Genomic DNA, 24,296 nt, shown 5'->3' on the forward strand with positions numbered 1-24,296 from the left:
TAAAAATGTGGCACTAATGTGTTGAGTATACAAGAGGATTTAGATAGGAGTTTGGAACAATGAATTTATGTTCTTTATCCTATTCAAATTATTGGAAGAAGGTTCAGAGTTTAAGAGTAAGGAGCCATCTCAAGTGTCATGACAAATACCATTGGAATTGTGTTACTTCTAAAATTTACAATGATAATCATTATAATTAGGAAAAAGTTTCAAGACTCTAACACCTCTCTAGATGTTTTAACTTTGCATACTGAGCTTATGAATTTCAAGAATGCTGCTCCGTTGAGCATTGATGTGGCAGATGCTGCTGATAAAATTATCCACGACCTGAGGTCAATATTTTCATTTTGGTCAAGCTTCAAGAATGGCATATATAGATTGATCACGCTAGCCCTTTTTGTCCTGGGAATACTTTTATTCCTACCTATTGTGTGAAAGCTTGTCTTTAACAACATCAATATGTTGGCAGCCAAAGGACATGGCTTGAAACTGAAAACGGACCCCCATACAGAGTTATTAATTTAATAGGTTGGCAAGCCAAGGACAGGTAAGATTCTGCACAGAGCCTTACCAATCTAAGACAGAAATGCATTGCTTTCAATAATGCATATTCCATGATGGGTAAGGAAGGCATTCTTGGCAGAATGACCTAAGATAGGCTCAGTCTTGTTAATAAAATTAAAAAAGGAAAGAGGTAAAGAGCTTTTGTGGCTGTTTGGCAAGAATCTGACATGAGCCAAGGACAAGGAAATGGGCTGCTTGGCAGGAATATGACATTGGCCAAGGACAAAGAAGTGGGCTTTAGGCAGGAATCTGACAATCAGCTAGAACAAAGAAGTAATTTCAGGCAGGAATCTAAATATTAGACTGGAACAAGGAAGTAGGCTTCAGACATGAAAATGACTTAGGGCTAGGACAGGGAAGTAGGCTCAGATATTGTGATCATCTTGATAAGACCTTAGAAACAGTTATCACGGGAGTGTTCACAGAACTTTGTTTATTGCCTTGCTTGTTCTTCAACTACCTGGGTTTATTGTCTTGCTTGTTCCTTGACTACCTGCATCTATTGTATTGCTAGTTCCTCAACCTAGAACTGACATTAATACTTGCATGTAATTAAAATGGTATAAAAGCAAAAAGGTGGAGGGGGGATGAGATAGGGGAGTTCTGGGGGGGATGGGGAAAGGGTATGATATATAAACGTAAATAAATACAATATCCAGTAAAAAAGAAAGAAAGAAAGAAAGAAAGAAAGAAAGAAGGAAGGAAGGAAGGAAGGAAGGAAAGAAAGAAAGAAAGAAAGAAAGAAAGAAAGAAAGAAAGAAAGAAAGAAAGAAAGAGAAAAAGCCAAAAAAAAAAAAAAAAAGGTGGTGGCCCTGTTTTGGAAGGTTGTATAACCTTTATGACATGGGGCTTCACTGGAGGCCGTGGGACACTGGCCTTGTATTTGGGGAGAAGGGTATTCAGCTTTTTATTTATGTCTCTGATTCGTATTCTCTTTACTTTCTCAGTGTGGATATACAGCCAGCCTCTCCTGCTACCATGCCTTCCCCATCTATTGCCATAGACTTGCTGTACCCCTCTGAAAATGTAAAACAAAATAACCCACTTTCCCCAATAGAGTATTTTATCTTAGAAACAAGAAAGCAACAAAGGCAATAACTGTCAAAGTCCTTGAATCTAAAAAGCACCCAAAATGTTTCCTGACAACATGAATATGAGGAAGTAAAATCCTGCATGGAGGAAGGAGTATCAGAGAGATTCAGCACCCACTGAAAGAAAAACAGCACTGCCAGAATGGAGCCTAGGCTTTTAAGCAGAATATTATGATATGGTTTAAAACATACACAGGGAGGGAGGCAAGTGAATACCCAAGACCTAAGAGACAGGGATGTATAATCAAAGGGGAATTAGATAGAACTGATTTTAACAAGTAATGGTATGCAAGGGCAGTACTCATAAATTTGGGGCTGGAAGTAGGTTTTTATAACTGATTAAATTTTTTGTTTATTCCAATTTAACCAGTTTTTCTGTTCTGATGATAAAAGTTCCTAAAACGTTCTTTAAAATCTACCCAGTTCTAACCTTCACAGACAGGAAGGTTTTTAGGCCACAAACCCAACAGCAAGCTTCTTCCCAAATACTCATCCAGAACAGCTCACCAGTGGTCACTACTGTAAAATGTTCTTTTTTTTTCTTTGAAATATTATATAAAGAAATCTTCAGAGTAATGTGTATAAATAGACCACCACTTATTCATAGATGATTCATTAATAATCAAGCCATGCATATTTATTGTTTATTTTGAGAAGGCTGCCTCCGAGCCATAATGACTGTCACTTTAGTCAAGTCAAAGAATCCAAAGCAATCAGCAGACAAAGCTCCAGCATGCCCCCACAAGAACCCTTTCTCTTTGTCTTTAAACACACTTCTAAATGTGAACAGTGGCTGCGACTCACAGAAACATCTGGGTTGACTGGCTAAACCATCATAGTAAAATATGGGCAACATGACGGATATATTACTTCTATGATCATGCAGATGGCTCCAGAGCAAGGAATCCAGGTAAACTGAAAACCAGCAGCTGAACTGCTACTGACAATGCAGACTGGAACTCTGACAGACACACAAGACCTTACCCACTACCGGTGTAAAGGAAGAACACCGCTAAGATTTCTCCTCACAACTGAGGCCTCTTCTCTTTCTTATTCAAGCTATAAAGTTTTTTAAAAACTTGTTTAATATAACGTTTACAGTGTGCTCACTGTTGTCATGGTCACAGACATCACTGTGCCAAAAGTCAGACCTCACCACCACTGTCTTCCTTGGCCTCTACAGTCACAAGCTGCCACCTGTCACTTTTATGAAAGTAAGCAACATGTTTACCTTCATAGTTTTTCTTCTCCATAGAACAAAGGGCTATATTAGACCTCACAATGGTCGACAATTTTATATGGTCGACAATTCCTGCTACCATGCCTTGATGCATAGGGTGAAAATAGTAAGGCCCCACTTAAAATTGTTTTTATTACACTAATTTACCATGAGTGTCCATACATGTGGGTACATGCGCACCCTGGCACCCGTGAGGTTCAGGGTTAAGGACAACTTAACAACTTCTATCTTGTGAATCCCAGGGACCAAACTCAAGTAGTGAGATTAGGCAGCAAGTGCCATTATTCACTAAGCCATCTTGCCAGACCTAAATTGCTAATTTTAGAAATCGAAAATAAATTTCTCTAGTGCAAATCAGTGAGGCAAGAGCTAGACCTTTTATAACATGAACCAACATTTACTAATACCACTCGTCTGTCTCATACTGTTTAACTTAGTGTGTGGCCAACAATACATGCTGAAGACAGTCGTCAGCTTCAGTTCTCACTGGTATTATTAGTACTGAGCAAATTTGCAGGTGGAATGTTTTTTAAGCAGAGAGAACTGGCATTGGACTAAGGCGTCACTAGAATTCGAGCACCCCAATACAGAAACCTGGGCTGCAAAGTATTTTGGAAGGGTGGTGAAAGGTCTCAGAGGTGGCCTCAAAAGCAAAGTCTATCTGGCTTTCTCGTGCCCACTTGTCTTTTCCCTCTTTCTCACATGGACTGAGTCACAGAAAGCAGTATTCCTCTTGCCCAACACAATTTAACTTCATCTCCCCCAAATTCAAACCACAAAGTCGAAACCTATTATGCTACCTTTTCCTTGTCTTCCTGCCATAGAAAGTTCTTTAGCTGGCCCTTGCAACATAGCCCTGCAATCCCAGCTGCTTAGGAGTTTGAAGCAGGAAATTCCAAAGACAGATTTCTACTTGGTCTACAAAGCAATTTCAGGGCCACCTGGGTTACTTAGCAAGATCTTGTCTCAAACCAGAACGTAAACAACAGCAATAACAAAGAGCTGGAGCTGCACAGATCCGTGCAAGATAAAGGAGCATTTATTAGTTTAAAATAACAGATATTGTCTCCAAAGTTTCTACTCCATGTTTGACTTTATAAAAATGATGGAGTCATATAGCACATACAAGAACAACAAAGTTAAAAGAAAAACACCTGTTTGTATCCTAAGAAAAATCACTATGGCATTACTAAATGAATATGCACTTCTGCAAGCTTTCAAATGTTTAACAGGTGACATTTAATAGTAAAGAAACTAAATGCTTAAATAGAAAGGAGCAGAAACACCTGGGCAGGTCTGCAAGCTCGTCCTCTATTTAGCATGCAATTTCATTTTCAACATAATTAGCTTAAATGAGCTTCTAAATTTGGGTGATGTATTGCACATGTAATTAAGATTTAATTAAAAATGTTCTGTAATAAATTGTTTTCCATTTCTGACAAATCACATTAGAGAGGTAGATTTTGATTTGGAAATAGTTTTTTAAATGTGTTAATCATCTGTGCTGAAAATATGAGAAAGAAAAAAAGCAGTTCGGTTGAAAGTCACTTGGGATTTAAATAAGAAGTAAAGGATACAGCTGGCCCTTACATCATTATGAAGTTTAGCTGAAGAGGATGGTTAATACTCATTCATTTTTATAAATATCAATCTTTTTATTCTTACAAAATATACAAATACAGTTTAAAAATTCTACTGTGAACATTCTTGTACACAAGTCTAGTGTCTTGATAAAAAGCTGCAACAAGGTTTGTACCTACCTGCTAAATCCTGATACAGAGATGAACCCTCGGTTGCCAGTCCAAGACAGATTAAGCCATTGGACAAGAGCACAGCGGGCCTGTAGGAACTCCAGTGAAGTATCATCTAGCTTGGCCCAGTATGGCTGCAGGTTGAGGTGGATATACTGTAGAGGGTCACAGCAATGCTGGTGGAGGAGCCTGCAAGTCTGTGCTAATCTACACAGGTCTGGTAGTGAAAGATGATTCAGAATCAGTTGAATGAGCTATATAAAACAGAAAGCAAGATCATCAACAGTGAAGGACAGTATCGCTTAAAAAAAAAACACACACACACAGAATGTGGTCTAATGAAGAGCAGTATAACTATTTCAAACATTATCTTCACAAAGTACATAAACCAACATTTACCACATTATCCAACATGTACATTAGACTGCACTGCATTTAAATATTGTTCAAATTCTCAACTCATGTTGACAACTCATTTTTTATACAGCACAAAGATATACACACGGGTGACTGTTGAAATAATAAAAATTTTCAGAGAGAAGATTTTATACATGCCAGACATTGGTGATTAAAAAAAAAAAAAAAAAAGGAACTTCCACTGTGAGTTCTGGGGGAATCGGTAAATAGGATAAGCTAAGCAGAGTTCACTGGAGACGTGCAAGTATACACCTTCCAGTGGGTGGAGAGAGTCTAGTGGTGAGGATGGGGTTACTTGGAGCTTCACTGGGATTTACCCTGAAAGGAATGAAGATTCAAATTACAGTGACACAGTAAGCTTTGTGTTTTCAAACACAGGGGTTCTCCATGAAGCAGAAAGCAAGCTAATACAGAATTCCAGGAAAGCAGGGAAAAGACAGATCCCACTGAAGGCAGCTCGAGCATGGGGCAACATATATTATTAACAAACTAGAAACGAAAAGATAACTTTAATTACAATTATCCATTTAAACTAGTCCAAGATTTGTTTTCCAGTTGGGGCTTTCTAAACTAGTTTTCAAAGAACCGTCTTAAGTGCCCTAAATTGAACCAAGAATCAGAATAAAATCAAATATCAAAAATGCATGTTGCTAATTGACATATTGTATATAGTGAGGATTGGGATACATCTGCTATTTCTTTATAGCATTTGAACTAGGCTCCTGAATGACTTGAGGACATTCGTATGCCTATGTATGTACTTGTTAGAAAAACAGGGAAATAGAAATTGTTAGTATAAAAGCTCTCACCAAAAGTTAGTATTGTTTCTAGACTTTCTCCTGGGCCTATCTTATGTTGCTTTATATAATCCAGCTATTACCAAAACACACTAAATACGGCATCACTAACTGAGCAAGAATCCTCATCATCCTCCATGATAATATAGGTACAGGTGGATTATCTGTCTTTAAGAACAAATCTAACTGTTTTGGGTCCACTTAAATGCCCCTTCTCCTGATAGTGCATCTCAGCAAGTTTTCATCCCCTGATTCTAAACCTGCTCACTGGTTTTAAGTGCCCATGATGTATTCAAAACAAGCTCAATCTTCTTGAGTGAAAAGTACCACTGCAGAGTCTCTATCATAAGCAAATATGTTAATGAATTTTCATTATTCAGATAACCCTGTTGACATGAGCATTATTACACAAACAAAAATATGGAGGTAAAACTTTATAAAAGCAAACACAGAAGTGTTGGGTTTAGTCTTGTGTGTTGTGCGTTCTGTGCATTATGCCAAGTTCTGTGCCCCAGGATCAGACTGCAGTCTGCACATGGGCAGTGCAGTGACCAATGTTCTGTAAAGAATGCTCCCCCAAATCTGTGCTTGCATAATAAAAGGCTAGAGCCTGTGACAGATCAGGAGAGAGAGGAAAGAAGAACTTGACATGGAGTAGTGGGGTCTAAGGTATGGACCGTGAGGAGAGAATAAAGGTAGGGGATGAAGGAGGTCACCATGAGGAAGATGAAACAGACTATAAGTATGTGGCCCAGAGACAATCACCCAGAGGATACATATGGACCACAGCAAACAGGGTAAGACTAACCTGGCAAGTAACAAGGGGACTATGACTGGGATGTAGAACCTCCCCAGCATAGTATCATAACTAGTTAAAATACAGCAACTCATGTCTTTTATTCAGGAGTTATATGGGTTAGCCTTGGGGCAGAACTCCCCTATAAAATTGCTTTTGTAGAGAAGAAAGATGAAAAGTAAGGTAACCCACACACACCAGAGATCAGCACTATTAACAGTTGGATCTTTTGTTTTTGTTTGGTTTTGTTTTACTTTGTTTTCTGATCTCTTCCAGATAAATGAACTTCTATTCTTGGGTGTACACTAAAAGAATGAAAGTATATTCACTGTTCAGCATCTTGCTTTCTTATTTAATGAGCTATCCTGTACATCTTTATCTGTACAAACAGACCCACCCTATTCCATTTCATACATGTGATACTGTAACAATAACAGATGTTTACTGATCTATTTCCTGTTATTTTCTTTCTTATTGCAAATAATACTACAATATCATTGTATGTATTATGTATGCGTGCTCATCTTGGTAAACTGGCAATATATCTTGAGGATAAGTTACATACATTTAAAAGTTGCCCTTCTGAATGTTCATATCAATTTATATATTCATAGTGTATGTAAGCATCCATCCGCCTACATACGTGACAATACTGCTATTAAAACTTTATCATTCTGCGAGGTACAAAGGCAGGTGACATGCTGAACTGTCTTTATCCCCCCAGCCCTCTTCTTCATCCTCTATCACATCCTTTTCAAATTCCTTTCTATTTTTGCTACCGTTGTTAATTGAAAAAAATGTAATCCCAAAGGTGCTGAAAATGTTTTCTTCTTTCTTCTTGGTCTATTCAAGGACTCGGCCCAGCTGCATTCGTATATCCATCATTTCTCTCATTTTCACAATCTTCTACGTGAAACAAGCTTCTTCCTTAGTCTATGTGTATATGTTAGAATGCAAGTGAGACTCATGGCCACTAGGTGAACTTTTCAAATTTAAAAAATCTGTTTCTATTTCAGTTGGGACTTCAGTAACTACACGATAACTTTAAGAAAAATGGACACTGTATTTGTGGGACCCATGGGTACATGGATACACATACATGCCACTTTTGACTTACTGTGTCTTTCTATTCAAGGACATTGTATGACTTAACATTTAACAATCTTTAATGTCTCAGGTGTTTCTAAAGCTTTTGATGTTTACCTACTGCAGTCTGTCAACTAACTTTATTTCCTAATTCTCCTGAATATTCTAATATATACTCATTTTATCTGCAAATGATTTTTATACCCTGGATTTCAAAAAGTACACCTTTTATGTCTTTCTTATGGCCAAAGTATTAATCAGAACTTTCAGAATAGTATTAAGTAATGTTTTATTTTCAATTTAACTCAAATTCAAATAATTTAATTCAAACACTTGATAAAGCCATGTGTAGTTTCAAAACTTTAATAAATATATTTTTAAAAGACATAGTCTCATTCTGTAGGCCTGGCTGGTTTGGAATTCACTTTGTAGACATCTCAATTCATCTACATTTTTCAAGTGTTTCAAGAGTATATATAGCTAGAGGCTACCATCTAGGACCTGGTATTTCCACTGGTATTTCATAATTATGTAAGTTCTGCTGAACTAGCAAACAACTAAGTATTTACTTTTTGAAGACTCCGTAAAAATACAGATACCTCTCCCAGTTTTCACTTTGCCAGTTAGTTCTGTCACCTACTGGAGTAGATAGACCCTGAGATTATTTTCCCTTTTGACTCAGTACTTTGGTATTATCATCTTGACTTTCTAATATAAAAACATGTTTAGTATCAGGAATAAATCCTTGAAGATCTTTGTATTACTTTAAATTAACTCTACTTGTTATTATATTATTTATATAGAAATAAATACATACTAAGGAAAAATGGTCTGAAATTGTTTATTACTTAGTCTTATATAGTAATTTACTAGTTCATTAAAACTTAAGTTTTCTTTAGAATTGACTGTTAAATATTTGAAAAAAAAAACTATGAGTTATAGGACCTTAGTACCCAAAGTACCTTAAAATTTACAAAATTTATAATGTAGCCTTTTATCAATAATATTGAAATTTATTTTTATAGAATTATTTTCAATTTTTTTTTTGAGACAGGGTTTTACTATGTAGCACAAACTGGCCTAGAACTCACTAAGATCTACTTGCCTCTGTCTCCTGAGTTCTGGAATCAGGGTATGCAGCACCATGCCAGCTCTACAGAACTCTTTTAAAAAATTATTTATTTAATTTATGAGTACACTGTAGCCAGCTCTCTTCAGACACACCAGAAGAGGGCATTAGATCCCATTACAGATGGTTGTGAGCCACCATGTAGTTGCTGGGAATTAAACTAAGAACCTCTGGAAGAGCAATCAGTGCTCTTAACCACTGAACCATCTCTAGAGCCCCCCTCTATGGAACTTTTAAACACTTTGTGCAAAAAGATATCGTGAATCAGAAAATAACTTATTTCTTCCAAATGAGTTACTACTTAAATAACCACTAGCATCTTCTGATGTAATCCAAATCTTCATATTAAAAGTGTATATTATATGAAGACAAATAATATTAATAAAATGACATTCTGACAACTAATATAATCTTTTGTGAAATTCCATGATACAAAAACAAATGAAAAATCATCAAAGCTATGACATTAACATGTGAAAGAGCTCTTCTGGAGTTTGACTAAATAAGAGGTGACAGATTTCAGACCAAATAGACACAGCTCTTAATCACTACTAATATAGAGTCTAGTGTTGATGAAGTTGCTTAGAGGTACATCTTAGTGCGCAGCTCATTTACAAGAACACAATGAACAGAGGATGTGAGATGTTCAAAGAGATCCCATCCCCAGCTGATGTACCTGCTCTCAACCCTCAATCTAATCTCTGAGACCGCTCAGCCTGTTTTACAGCACTGACTCTTTGCAGGGCATCCTTTTACTTCACATGTAATCAGTGTCCTTTCAAGGGCGATGCTTCTACATCCTGGTTTCTCTTGAGTGTGTTGTATTGACTAAACCTTTGGTGCATATTTGAGACCGTCTATACACTCTTTCCTTTCACCATATAAACAAGCTAAAATTTCACAATCCATACCACAGAGACCTTCCTACTCTACTGACCGCCCCTGCCTCTTATGGCTGGGGCAAATCACACCTACAACAAATTTACAAACACACTCTCTCATTTACATGCTCTTCATTATAGAATAAAGTACACATATAAAATGTCCTGATTAATATGGGCAATTTCTAGAATATTAGCTATTATTCCATATTCTTCTCTCCCATTCAAAACGTTATATAAAAACCATAAAGCATATTATAATCATACATCTGCTCTATGTTTTTAGCAAATTACTTACTAAGTCTTAATTATCTCTGATCCTATCCCAACCAATTTTACTAAGCATTGAAAAAGGTAACACCCTAAAGACCACTGGCTGGATGTAAAAAATACAAAGCTTGTGGTAAATGCAATGCTCTTTGGTGCAGTAGAGCTGACAGTTCAGCAAGGCAAGGGTGACCTTGCAGCTGCTGTCTGTGTCAATGCAGCTGTGTGAAAGCATCTCCATCTAGTTTCATGTCCTGTACTTTCCTAGACAAATCTAATGTTGCAGGCACACAGAAATGCTGGTGTCCCCAGCAAGCCACAGTTGTTGTTCTCATCTCTAAATATTCTCTTCTCTCAGTCTCCACCATTCCTTTTAACACTATAAGTGAGTCATTTAAATCAGGTTTTACTAAAGCTTGAAATCATTTAAATATATTAAATCTAAATTCCTATCTTAATAGTTTTCAAAAGTGGGCAAAAACAAAAGCTGACTCACTTTCTAGAGATGACCTGCTGCCACACAAATTTCAGAGCCCCAAGAAATGACATGGTGACATCTCATGCCCCTCTCTCCCAACTCAACCTTCCCATGTAGTGTCCCTTCCCTTTAAGGTATGGATGATCTTGCACAACCTGTGATGTTCCCTGCCCATAAAGGTCGGAGTAAATCCCTGGGTCTGTATCTATTGACTGAATACTTTGGACCCTTAAATTCTTCTATACCTAACAACTTTAGCTACTTTATAGATGTGCCACAACATCTTAACTATAAAATGTTCAACAGATGTAGCTGCTATTACTCTTTGGCATCCAAGAATCATTCCATTCAAGTTTAGCTACTTGTATCATTATACTGGAAAGTAAAACACCCATTGATTTATAAGAATAATATCTAGAGGGGGTATCCAGATCTAAAATTTTCATTTAAAAACTGACCATATTGTTTTTTAGCATCACACAATCATTTTCAAGGGGAGACATAAATACCTGGTCTACCTGACCCTAGGGTGTTAGAAACAGGTTGGGGAGAAATTTTGACATTACATAGCTACAGAATTCTCCTGGTATTTGATATCTGGAGCTAGGGAGGCTAAATAACCACAGAAGGTCTCCCTAAGAAGACAGACACACTGAAAAGAAGATTTCAAACCAGATATCAAATAGGTTTTCTAGGAACACTGGACAGCCTAGACTAAAACTTATAGTTAGAATATAGACTAAGGGCTGGTAAAGAAGGCGACCCTCAGAGAAGCTGTAGCTATGAAGCGGGGTAAGTGTTCACCTATTATTCTTCAATTTAACAGGTATAAACTCAGGCACATACTACTATACTGAACAATTAAGAAAAGTGAAGTACAGTATATTATTGATGTGTGACCTTATTAAATACTGATAAAACAACACAAGTTAATAGTTTATCCAGACTCTCTGAAATCAATCCAAAACAAACTGTAAATTCTTTAAAATAAGTTTTTTTTTTGTTTTTTTTTTTTTTTAGTTTTCCAAACCCCAAATCTCTAACACATCAGATTTTATATGCCTCACCAATACTTCTGATTCTTCTGATAACCTGGCAAAGCAAGCATCTGTTTCAGCACTAAACCCCAGTAGCATTATACCCAAGACTGCAACTACTTTTGGCTTACCTCATATGGTAGTTTATCAAAATACCCATTATTTGGCCCATCCCCGAGGGCAGCACTGCTAAGCTTTTTGTTAAGAGCATCCATCTCACAGCCGTCCTTGTCTTCATAATCATCATCTTCCAGATCGTTCATGTCTACAAGTGCAGTCTTGAGAGAAAGCAGTGGCTTGTCCTTCGTACCATGTAGCACAACTGCATCTAGTTCGGTGTAGTAATCCAGAAGAGAACTATTTACTTCCAGCCGTATGAGGTTTGTGGGGAAATTTATTTGCTTAATACAAGGTTTAAACTGGCGAGCCTGGGAAGCATTCACCTTCGTAGGTCTCTCTGACCAAAGAATTTCCCATCTGTCAAAGAAAGAAAGATCCCTATAGTTTAGAATGAGATCTACTAGGACTCTTAGGGCACACGTCCCCACCCCACTACAGTGTGAAATAAAGGAATCAAATAAGGGGAAAAGAACCAAACACAAGACTCACTTCCAGAATATTATTTTTAAAAACCAAAAATTTCACCGGGCAGCGGTGGCGCACGCCTTTAATCCCAGCACTTGGGAGGCAGAGGCAGGCAGATTTCTGAGTTCAAGGCCAGCCTGGTCTACAGAGTGAGTTCCAGGACAGCCAGGACTACACAAAGAAACCCTGTCTCGAAAAACCAAAAAAAAAAAAAAAAAACCTAAAAATTTCAATGTCAAATATCTTTACTAAAAATATTTTTATAAGCCATCTAAAAGTTCTTTGTATTTTCCCAGAGATTTCACATTGGTTAAAGACTAGAGTCAATAGTTAAAGGTATCTTAAGAATCAAAATTCAGTTTTACTCAGTAATAAACCCTGAGGAAAAAAACTATCACACAGAATAAAGCAGATTCTCAACTAACTCAGAAGCAAAGCTGATCCTCTTACTTCACAGATGTCTGCTCTCCAACATCTTTACTTTGTTTATTTGCCTCAGGAAAACTGGAACTTGCATGTTCTCTGTGTGGGGGCGTGTAAATGTGCAGGTGCACTGTACAGAGACCAGAGGAGGACAACCAGGGCTATCATTCCTCAAGCACCACTCACCTTGGTTTGGTTTGGGTTTTGTTTTGGTTGTTGTTAAGACTGTCTCCACCTCTGCCCACACTGAGCTTACAGTGTACACCACCATGTCTGTTATGATTTCAATATGCTTGGCCCTGGGAGTGGCACTGTTAGGGGGTATGGTCTTGTTGGAATACATGTGGCCTTGTTGGAGGAAGTCACTTTAGGGGTTGGCTTTGAGACCCATCTCTAGCTGCATGGAAGCCAGTCCTATTTGCCTTTGGATCAGGATGTAGAACTCTCACCTCCTCCAACACCATGCCTGCCTGGATGCTGCCATGCTTTCCGCCATGTTGATACTGGACTGAACCTCTGAACCTGTAAGCCAGTCCCAATTAATTGTTGTCCTTTATAAGAGCTGCCTTGGTCATAGTGTCTGTTCACAGCAATGAAACCCTAACTAAGAAAACGCCCTACTGTTTTCACATGGGAGCTGGGAATAAAACCGTGTCTTCAAGTACTTTATGAACTCAGCCATCTCCCAGTCTTCAAGCAATGTTTTCCTGTTTTAAAAATGCAGTCATTAAATTTGTCCAGATTTTCAGGAAATTGTCTTATATGCCCTTATCCTGAATTGCCATTTTTCATTTAGTCACACCTATATCTGTAATATTTAACAAGTATCTAACATATAACAGAATATCATTTTCTCCTGTCCTTACAATAGGACCTTCATTTTCCAGCCAAATAAATCATCCTTACTTTTCTCACAGTAGACTTACAACTAACTTGAATCTATGGTCATGATGTGTTCTTAGTGAAATGTACAAAATACTTCTATTACTCTCCCACATCCACATAAGTCTTCTAAAAAGCTATTCTCTAAAATTACATAAGATTTTTCATGAATAGTTACCATATAGTTAATAATTTCATACAAGTTATAATTAACTACTCTAATATTATTATCAGATAAAACAGAGAAAAAAAAGGAGTATATAATTATTTCTTTTGGGTAACAGGGATTTCAACTCTGTAAAGAAAATGACTCCTGCCAGGGAAGCAGATGGGAGGACTGCAGGTCCTCGTCCTCAGATCCTCCAGGTTCAACCCACCAGTCTTATCCAGCTCGATCCCTTGCTACAGGAGCCCTTGTCCCCTGCCCCCATCTCCAGTGGATCAGCCAGAGCTTCCCTTCCTAACTTTTCTCCCCCCTCTATTTCTTTATTTCAAACCCAGCAGGCACTGGAAACCCAGAGCCCACTCTGACCAGGGAAGCAGGTAGGTTAACTGCAAATCTCACCTCTCCCTCTTCTCTTTCAAGACCAACCCCTAAGTCTCATCTCAGCTCTGCAACAGAATACCTGCTGCAACCTCCTCTCCCTCTCTGGCCCCATTCCTGAAGAACTAACCAGATCCTGGTGGAACACCCTGCTTTTCCCATCTCATGTGGACCCCATCATCTCCTATCCGCCTCCTCCTGGCCCATCCTCATTAGAAAGTGTCAGCTCCCAATTCCTAAGAAAACTACACCAGACTTCTCAATGGAGACTCTAAAAGTCAAATTGTAATACAGAGTTAGAGTAATAAATACAGCATGGTACTGACACACACACACACACACACACACACACACACACAAGTTACATCAATCAATGGTATTGAATTGAAGTTCCAGACAAAAATCTACAAACTTATGGAAACTTGATTTTTGATAAAGAAGACACACATACTAGAAAAAGACAGCATCTTCAACAAATGGTGCTGGTCAAACTGAATGGCTACCTGTAGAATCCAAATAGATCCATACTTATCACCCTGTACAAAATTCAACAACAAATGGACCAAAGACCTCAACAAAAAACCAGATACACTGAACCTGAAAGAAGAGAAAGTGAAGAATAGCCTTGAACTCATTGGCACAAGCAACAACTTCCTGAACATAATAACATTATAGTGCAAGGACTAAGATCAACAATTAATCAATGAGACCTCATGAAACCAAGAAGCTTCAGTATGTCAAAGGACATCATCATTTAAACAAAACAGAATACAAAAAGATTTTATCAATAGAGGACTAATATCCAAAATATATAAGGAATTCAAAAAAACTAGGTATTAAGAAAACAAATAAACCAACGTAAAAATGAGGGACAATTCTAAACAGAATTCTCAATAGAGGAAACTCAAATGGCTGAGAAACACTTAAAGAAATTTCAACATCCTCAGTCATAGGGAAATCCAAGTCAAAACTTACTTTGAGATTTCATCATACACTTACTAAATCGCTAAGATCAATAAAACAAGTGATAGCTCAAACTGGGACAGATGTGGAGTAAAGGGAACCCTCATCCATTGCTGGTAGGAGTGTAAACTTGTACAGCCATTATGGAAATCGATGTGGTGATTCCTCAGGAAGACAGGAATCTACCTGAAGATCCAGCTATCTGACTCTTGGGCACATACCCAAAGAATGTTTCATCTGACCACAGAGACACTTGTCCAACCATGTTCATTGCTGCTCTATTTAGAATACCCAGAAATTAGAAACAACATATATATCCCTCAGAAGAAAACTTGATCCAGAAAATGTGGTACATTAACCCAGTGGAGTATAACTGAGTCATTTTAAAAAACTGAAACCCTAAAACAGAAGTCCATCTACATAATATCACCAAATAATGAGGGAGACAGAGTATTAACTGACCACTTCTTGTTACCAAAAGAACCTTCTAGTATCAAGATTAGATTACATCTAATTGAGCTGTTGTTCAAAAGGGCCCCCACAGGAACCCCAAACAACCCAGGCTGATTCCAAGATAATATTTTGCTTTCACAAACTGACAACCAGGTCTCATTGCAGAAGATAACACCTACAAAACTCAATGAACATGGAGAAGTTGGGCTGGTGCCTACATAGAGCCTTTACCCCTGTGTTCTAACATCTTTGGTACAGGAAGGAACTCTGCATGCTACCAAAAGAGAAACATAAACACCAAGTTATCCACAATCCCTTTGATCTACAATGGTGTCCAGCCTACAGGATTTGCTAGGGCAATGGTGGCACAAAACTTGTGGAAGTAACCAACCAATAACTGATTTGACTTTAGGCCCACTCCACAAAATAGAACCCATTGGCAACACTGCTTAGAAGTTGGAAGAACTTGAGACTAGGTAGACCAGAGCCCTATGGTAGAACCATATCATATACTACTGATCTAAAATAAAATGTAGTGATTAAACAGCTCCAGTTATACTCATACATCAGTGCCTTATTCAGTCATCATCAGACACTTCCTGTTAAAGTAGATGGGAACAAATACAGAGACCCACAGCCAGACATCAGAGAGAGAAAGAGAAGGAGAGAGACAGAGAGAGACAGAGACAGAGACAGAGAGACACAGACACAAACACAGTCAGACCTTGGAAACTCATCCACTCGCCTCGGGGCTCAGAGAACCCTAAGGAAGAGGAGGTAGAAAGAATGCAAGAGAGGAGGACAACCAAGAAAACAAGGCTTTCTGAATTTACATAAACAAAGCTCACATGAGCTCACAGAGACAGAGGCAGCATGCACAGGGCCTGCACAGGTCTGCACTAGGTCCTCTGTATATATATTATGGCTTCCAGTTTAGTGTTTTTATAGGATTCCTGAGTGTGCAAACAAGTGGGTCTCTGATTCTTGTGCCTTCTCCTGGGCTCTTTGCCTTCTGTTGATTTGTCTTCTCCAACTTCGATGAGTTCATTTTATCTTATTGGATTATATTTTATTTTGTTATACTTATATTATTATCTCCTAGAAGCCTGTTCTTTTTCTGATTGGAAACAAAAGGGAATGGACCCAGATAACAGAAGAGGTGGGGAGGAACTGGGATGCACAGAGGGAGAGGAAGCTGTGATCAGAATGTAGTATGTGAGAAACAATACATTTTTAATAAAAGGGGAAGAAAGTATATTTTAACTCTCAATATATACTATTTAAAATTCCTTTGCAAAGAGCTTATGGCAGGCAGTATAAAAGAATGACCACTGAAAGGATCATAAATTGCTTACAGTAATCTCTAAAGTCAAAGTGAGCCATCTCCTAATGATGGAATTTGTAATTCACTGATTATTAAAACTTAATTTTAGCGTAGTATCTAATAATACTGTTCCCATTATATACCAGATTATTTCCTTGATCCTAAGTAAAAATAAACTAGAGTAAGGCACATAGAAACTGAAATAGACAAAAGTTTATAAAACTCAAGAAGAAATCTAAAAAAAAAAAAAGCTATTGATATGTATTCTGATAGTCTTTACACATGCCAAAGTGGAACTAAGAAGAACATATGACCCCCCTGAGAGAAAAGAGAAGAAAAATATGGTTATTTCTACCTTCAAGAACCAAAGCATAAGTTCAGTGAGAATTCTTTTAAATTTTTTTCTTTTCAGGGAATCCAATGCAATATTTAAATATGTATGCAACACACAGTGATCAAACCTAGGCTTTCTAATCCACCCCGATGCACATGATAGTACTCTCAGTCTCTAGCAGTCACTCACTAGTCTCCTTTTAGGTTGACATTATTTTGGCTTCCATATATGAGAAAGAACATGGGGTGCAAGTCTTTCTTTGTCAGACTTATTCCAGTTAACTGAAGAATGCATAATGTCCACCCATTTTGCTGCAAATGACAAAATTTTATTCTTCTTTATTGTTGGCTAATATCCATTGAGCATACATTGCTACATTCACTTTATGAATTCATCTGTTGGTGGGCACTGAGACTGAATCTATGTCTGAGCCATTCTGGACAGTGCTGCAGTAGACATAGGAATACAGCTGCTTTGGGAAGGTGATTTTCTTTCCTTTGAATGCACTCAGAAGTAGAATACTCCACGGGAATCCTAGTAAACTCATCCCCGAGGGCGACATAAACCTCAAAACAAGAAACATTAACAGGGACTTATAGTTTCTATAACCATAAATATCACCCCCTTATCTGTTATTTTTTTTGAAGATTCTCTTCTGAAGATAAAAACAAAACCCATCAAATAAAGAGCTTGCCTTTGTACTTAAGAGACAACAGTCCAGCCCATCACTAACTACAAAGTAACAAGCTGGCATTCTGTGAAAGGCCTGGCCTTTCAACTTTGACTTCATGTTAAAATCGCTATCCCAGGTCTACGAGGTTAAGGGAACTGAGATTTGGCAATGCATGAAATTGCTACTTACGCAACTTCCTCTGGCAGCAAGTTCTCCCAAGGCAGTGCGGCCTCTGTGGCTTAGCTTTCTTAACTTCACTGGAGATCAGCAAACATTAGCCCCAAATAACATAATCCTGGTTTCTTTAGTATGACATCAATTTTCCATTTTTCTGTCTTCCTCCTCACCGTCTTTCTCTTTTTTCTAAAGTGCAGCCCTGAGCTAGCCTGTTTTCTGATCCTCAGCTGCAGGTCCCTTTGTACTACCTCTTTCCTTTTCCTCTTAAGGCACTAAGCAAAAAGCCAAAAATACACCAAAATCAATAGAACTGCCTATGCTGTTGGCTAACAAAGTCACAAGCCCTATGAAAGCATGGCTTTTACATCTTTGAATGTTTAAAACTATAGGAAGCTCATTTCCTATATCAAATTCCTGAACTACTCCAACACTCTCAAACTCATTTCAGCTTCTAAATGTCACAAAACTGTTCAATTAAACAAGAGGCAACAGTCCAGTATAAGACAGAGCTCTCCTGACTGCAAAAAAAGAGAATATTACATACATACAAAGATACACACATCACTGTAAAATTGTTCTTTATTCACAATTCACGTTAATTGGATATAAGTGGTAGTAATTTGATGATAAATTTGATGATGGTATTGCTCTTTCATTTGTCATCTAATGCCTGTGTATTAAGCAAAGTGAATGATCTGTCAATTATATAATTGTTGGCAGTAGCTGACTCCTTTCTCCCACTCTCGGCTCCTGGTCTCTTGTATTTATCCTCCAAACAATCCTGCTTTGCTCCCTGGGACATTCATCTGCAACCCTGTTAACAAAACTATCATGGGCTCCTGAGCAGCATGTAGCTAGGTTTGTCAGTTCCCTTCTATTCCTACAGCCCATGCTAGGACTGACAGGTAGTCAGACTGGAATAGGGGACTGAAACCACACAGAACTGTACCTTTATCTTTGAAGTGTCCCCTCTCCTTGTTAGTATCTTCTAGAACACTTCCGCAGTAAATAACTACACGTGAGTAGGGATCTTCCTGTAGCTTCTGGAAAGCCAATGCCAAGACAGCTCTGAGACCACAAATTCCAGAAACCTGCCTCTAGTTTAGATCTTAAACCCATCTATTGAGGTTTGCAGCCTATAGGGGAGATTAGGCTTTTCTCACTTCTTGAACACTGATCTAAGCATGGAAGGTGTTATCCTTCTCCACTTTTCCTAGCCTTGCTGGAGCCACCCTCCACCCTGAGTGAATTGACTTCCTTGAGGAAAACACTCGATCAACCTTCCCAGAGTCACAGACACATTAGGTGCCCCCTAGCCAGTACATGTCCCTTAAAATATCCCAGTCTACTTCCAGGATGGAACAAAAGCCATCTTTGTGTGGTTCTCTGTTTTGTTTTCAGCAGAGAAAAGGATGTCCAATGAATGTTTCCCACTGTCTAAGGAAACTCACCAAAATATTAAGTTACTGAATCTGAGCAGAGTAAGTACCTTTTCATCGTCCTTTTAGACAAAGAAGCATCTCTTAAGCTCACAATCGGCAAAACTTAAAAATGCCTTCTTTAAGCTAAGTAATTCTAGCACTGGAAAGATGGAGGAAGGAGACTGCTGTGAGTTCTAGGAAAGATTGGGGCTAAAATAAAACTGTCTCCAAAAAACAAAACAAAGTTTCTTACACTGCAGGAACACATATTTACCTGACTCCTTTTCTCTTAAAATGTATTGGTGTTTTCAGAGGAATAAAGCTAAGATCAACAGAGCAAATCAGAGGCATCTACAAATTAAGTCTTAAAATTACACAATCAAATCGGCTATGCAGCAGTACCTGGGAACAGAGAAAAGGCCGTGTATGTGTCATAAATCTCAGATCTGTTCACAGTGTTTAAAATGTGAATAACTTTGTAAGAATGATAAAGAATGACCAGATGTTATAAATAATTCTCACATGAGAAAGGATCTTGTCCAAATTCCTGCTGGGATTTTTTCCTTTCAGGAAAGAAGTTTGTATATAAGATGATGGTTTTGTGTTTTTAATAATTCATTAACAACACTGTACACAATAAATTATCAAAGCAATTTCCAGCAATAGTTGAGCTGACCTCTGTATCTGTTTCTTGGTAGGATTAGAACATGTTTCTTGGAACTAAGGATAGAGATGCAAGCCAGCAGTGTGTTGGGGGAGCTACCCTGTGCTTCACTTCTCTGACACTAGCTTCTGGAGTCCCAGTTCACTAATACCTGTGAAAGGTACCTGCATACCACTGTCAGCTAGAATAAGTTCCTAGGAAAAAGGTTTTTATTAAGTACATTGCTGATGCCTTTTCAACAGGTATAAAAACACACAGCACATGATAGACACTAAACTGTTCAGTGAATAAGTCTCATAAGATTAACATAAAGATCTAAAATAGAGATATCAAGAAATAACAAAAGAATACACAAATGATCAGATAATCAAAGGAAAGAGATACATATATAAATGGTGCTTAGATATAGAAAAAGGTATTCAACTTCAGAGACAATTAAAGAATCTTAATAAAGATAACAAAAACATTTTCACCAACTTAATTACAAAGCCATGAAAGTTATTAACATTGTAAGTATTTCAGCAAAGCATGCTCACATTTACACTTCTCGTGGACATATAAACAGGTACAGACCTTTTTCAGGGAAATTTGGCTCCATACAAATATTTATCTCCTTGGCCAAGTAATTCTTCTGGAGCCATTTATCTCACACAAAGACTTACAGAAAAGTGACATGATGTATGATAACTTTATTCTCTGCATTAATGTTTTTATTGGCAGAGGACTGGCAAAATAATATCAGTTAAGGAGTAGTAAATTAACAGGACACACAGACGGGACACATTACATGCAGCTGCAAGAAAGAAACAACAAGCAGTCTGCTTCACTGCTACACAGTGAAACAAACAAAAACCAGCCTGAGCACTAATTATTGTATGGATGAAGAAAAATGTTATATTTATTTCCTTATATCTATAGAAACATGGAAATAATACCAAGGAAACTTTACAAGTATTTTCTTTGGGTGGAAAGGACGGGTCCCAGGCACACAGAAAAGACATATATGCATGGCTTCATTCCATACATTTAGATAACTGGTCTATGTGGTCATATCACCCCTCCCCCAGGGAATTGTACAAAATGTACAAAAACCAGTATCATGGGCCTGCTCTACAGGTTAATGATGTAAACAGACTTTCGGGGGAGATCAGCCATTTGTTAAAACTTAGCATGTATTTTTAAATGAAAGTACAAACTATGAAAGCATTCACCTAACATCAAGGCTAATCTCCTAAGGACTTCCCGACAGCTTTACTCTATAGGAATATCTTGAGGTGTACCTAAAAGTATTTTAAAACAGTTAGCATGATGTTGGCTTTAAAGTAAGTTTAAAAGTCCTGATACTTAATGACATTGCAGATTGCACCACGTCCCTATTACCTTAAACTATGCCTTTCATTTACAGTAAATTCTGTGACAAGCAGACAACATAATCTATGATTATAATGCGTGGTGTATTAGAAAGAAAACACACATTAAATTTTCATGTGAGTGATCTCTCTTCTTCATCAGGACATTAAGAAAAGAAATATCAAAATCAAAGGTATCTAAGTGACTTAAGAGGATGCTGCCAATAAGGAAAAAGATAAAAAACAAAACAAAACACTCCAGGGCTGACACAGCTCAGCCTTCCATCCACATGACCTGGGTCATTAGAAATGAGAAAACGAGTCTTACCTTACTTCAGCTGGAGGACTTGGGGAGTAGGGGTTTGCTGAACAGGCCAGAATTCTGATGACTGCTCCGGGGTGGTAGGTCTCCAGCACGTGGACAGCTGTGGGGTACACTTGTTGCTCAAAAGTAAGTTCTACGTAGTCCTGGCTCTGGAAACTGGATGGCGTTCTTCTGAATGGCAAGGACGCACTAGGACACTGATCCCACCATGTTCCGTAAGTTCGAAACACAGCCGTCTGTGTAAAGTCACCAGAACTTGGGAAGACATTTGGTACACCTGCCAAATTCCACATGGTATAGGACATGCTGTTCTCACTGCCATAATGGGAACTGAAGTCCACCACCTCTTTAGCGTACTGAACCACCTCTGCATTGAGAGGGGAGGTCCGGCTGTTTGCCACTCCAGTCCTATGGCTGTTCATCATATCTCCTCTTGTAGCTGTCCTGGCTCGACGCCGAAGGCACATATAATAAAACATGGTCAGAACTGTTAACATGGGAAAGACTGGTGACATCTAGTCGTGAATTATGAAGCTTCAAAAGGTCAGGTGTCCTCGGTGAGATGCATGAACTCTGAAGGATGGTCTACAAAATGAATGGCTTGGTGAAGTAAAATAATTTAAGTAAGAAAAAAAAAAAGAAGAAGAAGAAGAAGAGGAAGAAAAGAAAGAAATGCATGGATACAGCAACAAAGAGGCACTATCCCCAGTGTCATTTCCCCAAATGAAATCTGAAAATGTAAGTTTTCAACTATAAACAATCTCTGGCATAAACAATGCACCTAACATAATTTGTAAGAGACTAACATATATAACTTTATACTAAAGGGGGGAACAAATTGCTGATGTGAGGCAATGGAAGACATACAAACCCCGAAGTCATATTTTATATAAAATAATCATCACTCAAGAAGTGTCAACTATTTGAACTTATAAAATTAATAAAGTTATTTAATGTGTTGTGGACTACTAACATATTACTCTTACCTCAAATCACCTTAGGCACTGAGATACCTTCACATTTTAAGGAACAATCCTCTATTGTTACGCACAGCAAGCATCTTTACTGCTGAACCAACACCCTGGTCCTATGACTCCTTGTGGTTAATTATTTGATTCTCCCAAATATGCTATGTACAGATTCCACATCATAGAAATACAGTTTTTCGAGATGACAGTTAATTAGATGAAGGAAATTAACTGCCTTACATATCACAGATCAACAGATGGCATTTCATCTATACCCTATACATTATAACATTTCATCTATACCCTATACATTAGCGTTATTTCTTAGGGCAGTTCATAGCTACTTGGCATCTGATTAGTTACCACACACTCTTAGGAATCACTCACCCCAGCTCGAAGGGTCACGTGACAGACACGGGAAGTGCAGGAGCTGGTACCCATCCACGTGTCTGAAACACACATGCTGCTTTCACCTAGAGATGGTGAAACTCGACAGCCTGAAACAGAGTTTAAACAACCATTTTTATTTCTAAGTTAAGAATTCAAATTATCCCAAGAGAAGTACATTTACATAATTTTGGCATGTGATAGGAAAGCGATAAGATAAAAAGCATAAGATAATTTAAAAATAAAACTTTCCAACTAGGCTATATTTCTCAGAACTTGTGGACAATACTGAATTAATAATTTTTGAAAATTTGTTTATCAGAATTTTATTAAAAAATATATAAAACAATCCATACCTTACTGGAGGTTTCAAACTTATTGTTTTGCTTCAAGCTATGTCTAAAGAAATATTTTAGGAGAACCAAACAGTGTCTTTAAATTTATGGACTAGTTTGTAACCTTCCATAGTCAAGAAGGTGCCAGGAGGCCACTCTTGTTTCAAGCCTCTACTAACTGACTGTTATAAAGTTAGTAAAAAGGTTACGGCTTGTCACTATGAAGAAGGAACTTGAACACTTGTTTTATTCCTGTAATGTCCTGGCTCCAACTTCTTCTATATAGAAAAAGAACACAAAACTCTCCATACACATACTACTTCCTAGTTTGGAATTCCACTCACCAGAGTGAAAAAAAAAAAAAAAAAAAAAACTAGCTTCAAACTGGGAACACTCTACACAAGGTAGGCACAACTATGAAGCCTCTTACTAAGGTTGTTTCCACACAGGAAAACAACCAAACCCTTTCTGAAGACGCACGCCCGTGAAAAATCAGCTACAACAAAATGAATCACAAAAACGTCAGTTGCTAAAGGTGACAAAGAGGAATTTGCACTGTTTGGGACAAGGAAACTTAGAACAACCAGAGTAAGACCTTGTGGGGAAAGGCAGAGAGCATGCAGGGAGAAAAGCCTTGTGCCACCGGACAGCACTTTGGTCAAGAGGACAGTCAGCATATCAGACCTTGTCTCTTAATGCCAAACTAAGCTCCTGTTTCATTTCTCAAAATTGTTACTCAGAAAGCAGTCAGTGTAACGAAACCTAGGAAACATCTACAAAACAGGGTATCTTCATTTATGTCAGTCCTCACAATCAGTCTTGGCAAAAGGATCTTAGCTAGTTTTTACCACTGCAGATTACAGGATAACGTAAACCAGCAAGTCTGTCATATGGGCAATAGTATTTTTGAGCTGTGTAAAATCTAAGTAAAATTTGCATTAAGGGAACACATGTA

At 37.9% G+C, this 24,296-nt stretch overlaps 1 protein-coding gene across 2 annotated transcripts in view; it reads right to left on the minus strand.

Annotated features, from left to right (window-relative positions):
- Positions 1-24,296, minus strand: part of Fbxl4 (F-box and leucine rich repeat protein 4) — an 84,588-nt gene that overhangs the window by 50,689 nt on the left and 9,603 nt on the right. Inside the window, exons 2-5 of one of the 2 annotated variants that reach the window (XM_076924073.1) lie at positions 23,007-23,116; positions 21,655-22,236; positions 11,666-12,011; positions 4,656-4,900 (exon numbers count right to left, since the gene is read on the minus strand). In XM_076924073.1, coding sequence (XP_076780188.1) covers positions 4,656-4,900; positions 11,666-12,011; positions 21,655-22,166 — 1,103 coding nt within the window. In that variant the 5' untranslated portion in view covers positions 22,167-22,236; positions 23,007-23,116. Of the gene's footprint in view, positions 1-4,655; positions 4,901-11,665; positions 12,012-21,654; positions 22,252-23,006; positions 23,117-24,296 lie in introns of both variants that reach the window. The other variant, XM_076924074.1, reaches the window with a different exon arrangement.

Source organism: Arvicanthis niloticus, chromosome 25 (assembly GCF_011762505.2).
Source record: "Arvicanthis niloticus isolate mArvNil1 chromosome 25, mArvNil1.pat.X, whole genome shotgun sequence".
Taxonomy (NCBI): domain Eukaryota; kingdom Metazoa; phylum Chordata; class Mammalia; order Rodentia; family Muridae; genus Arvicanthis; species Arvicanthis niloticus.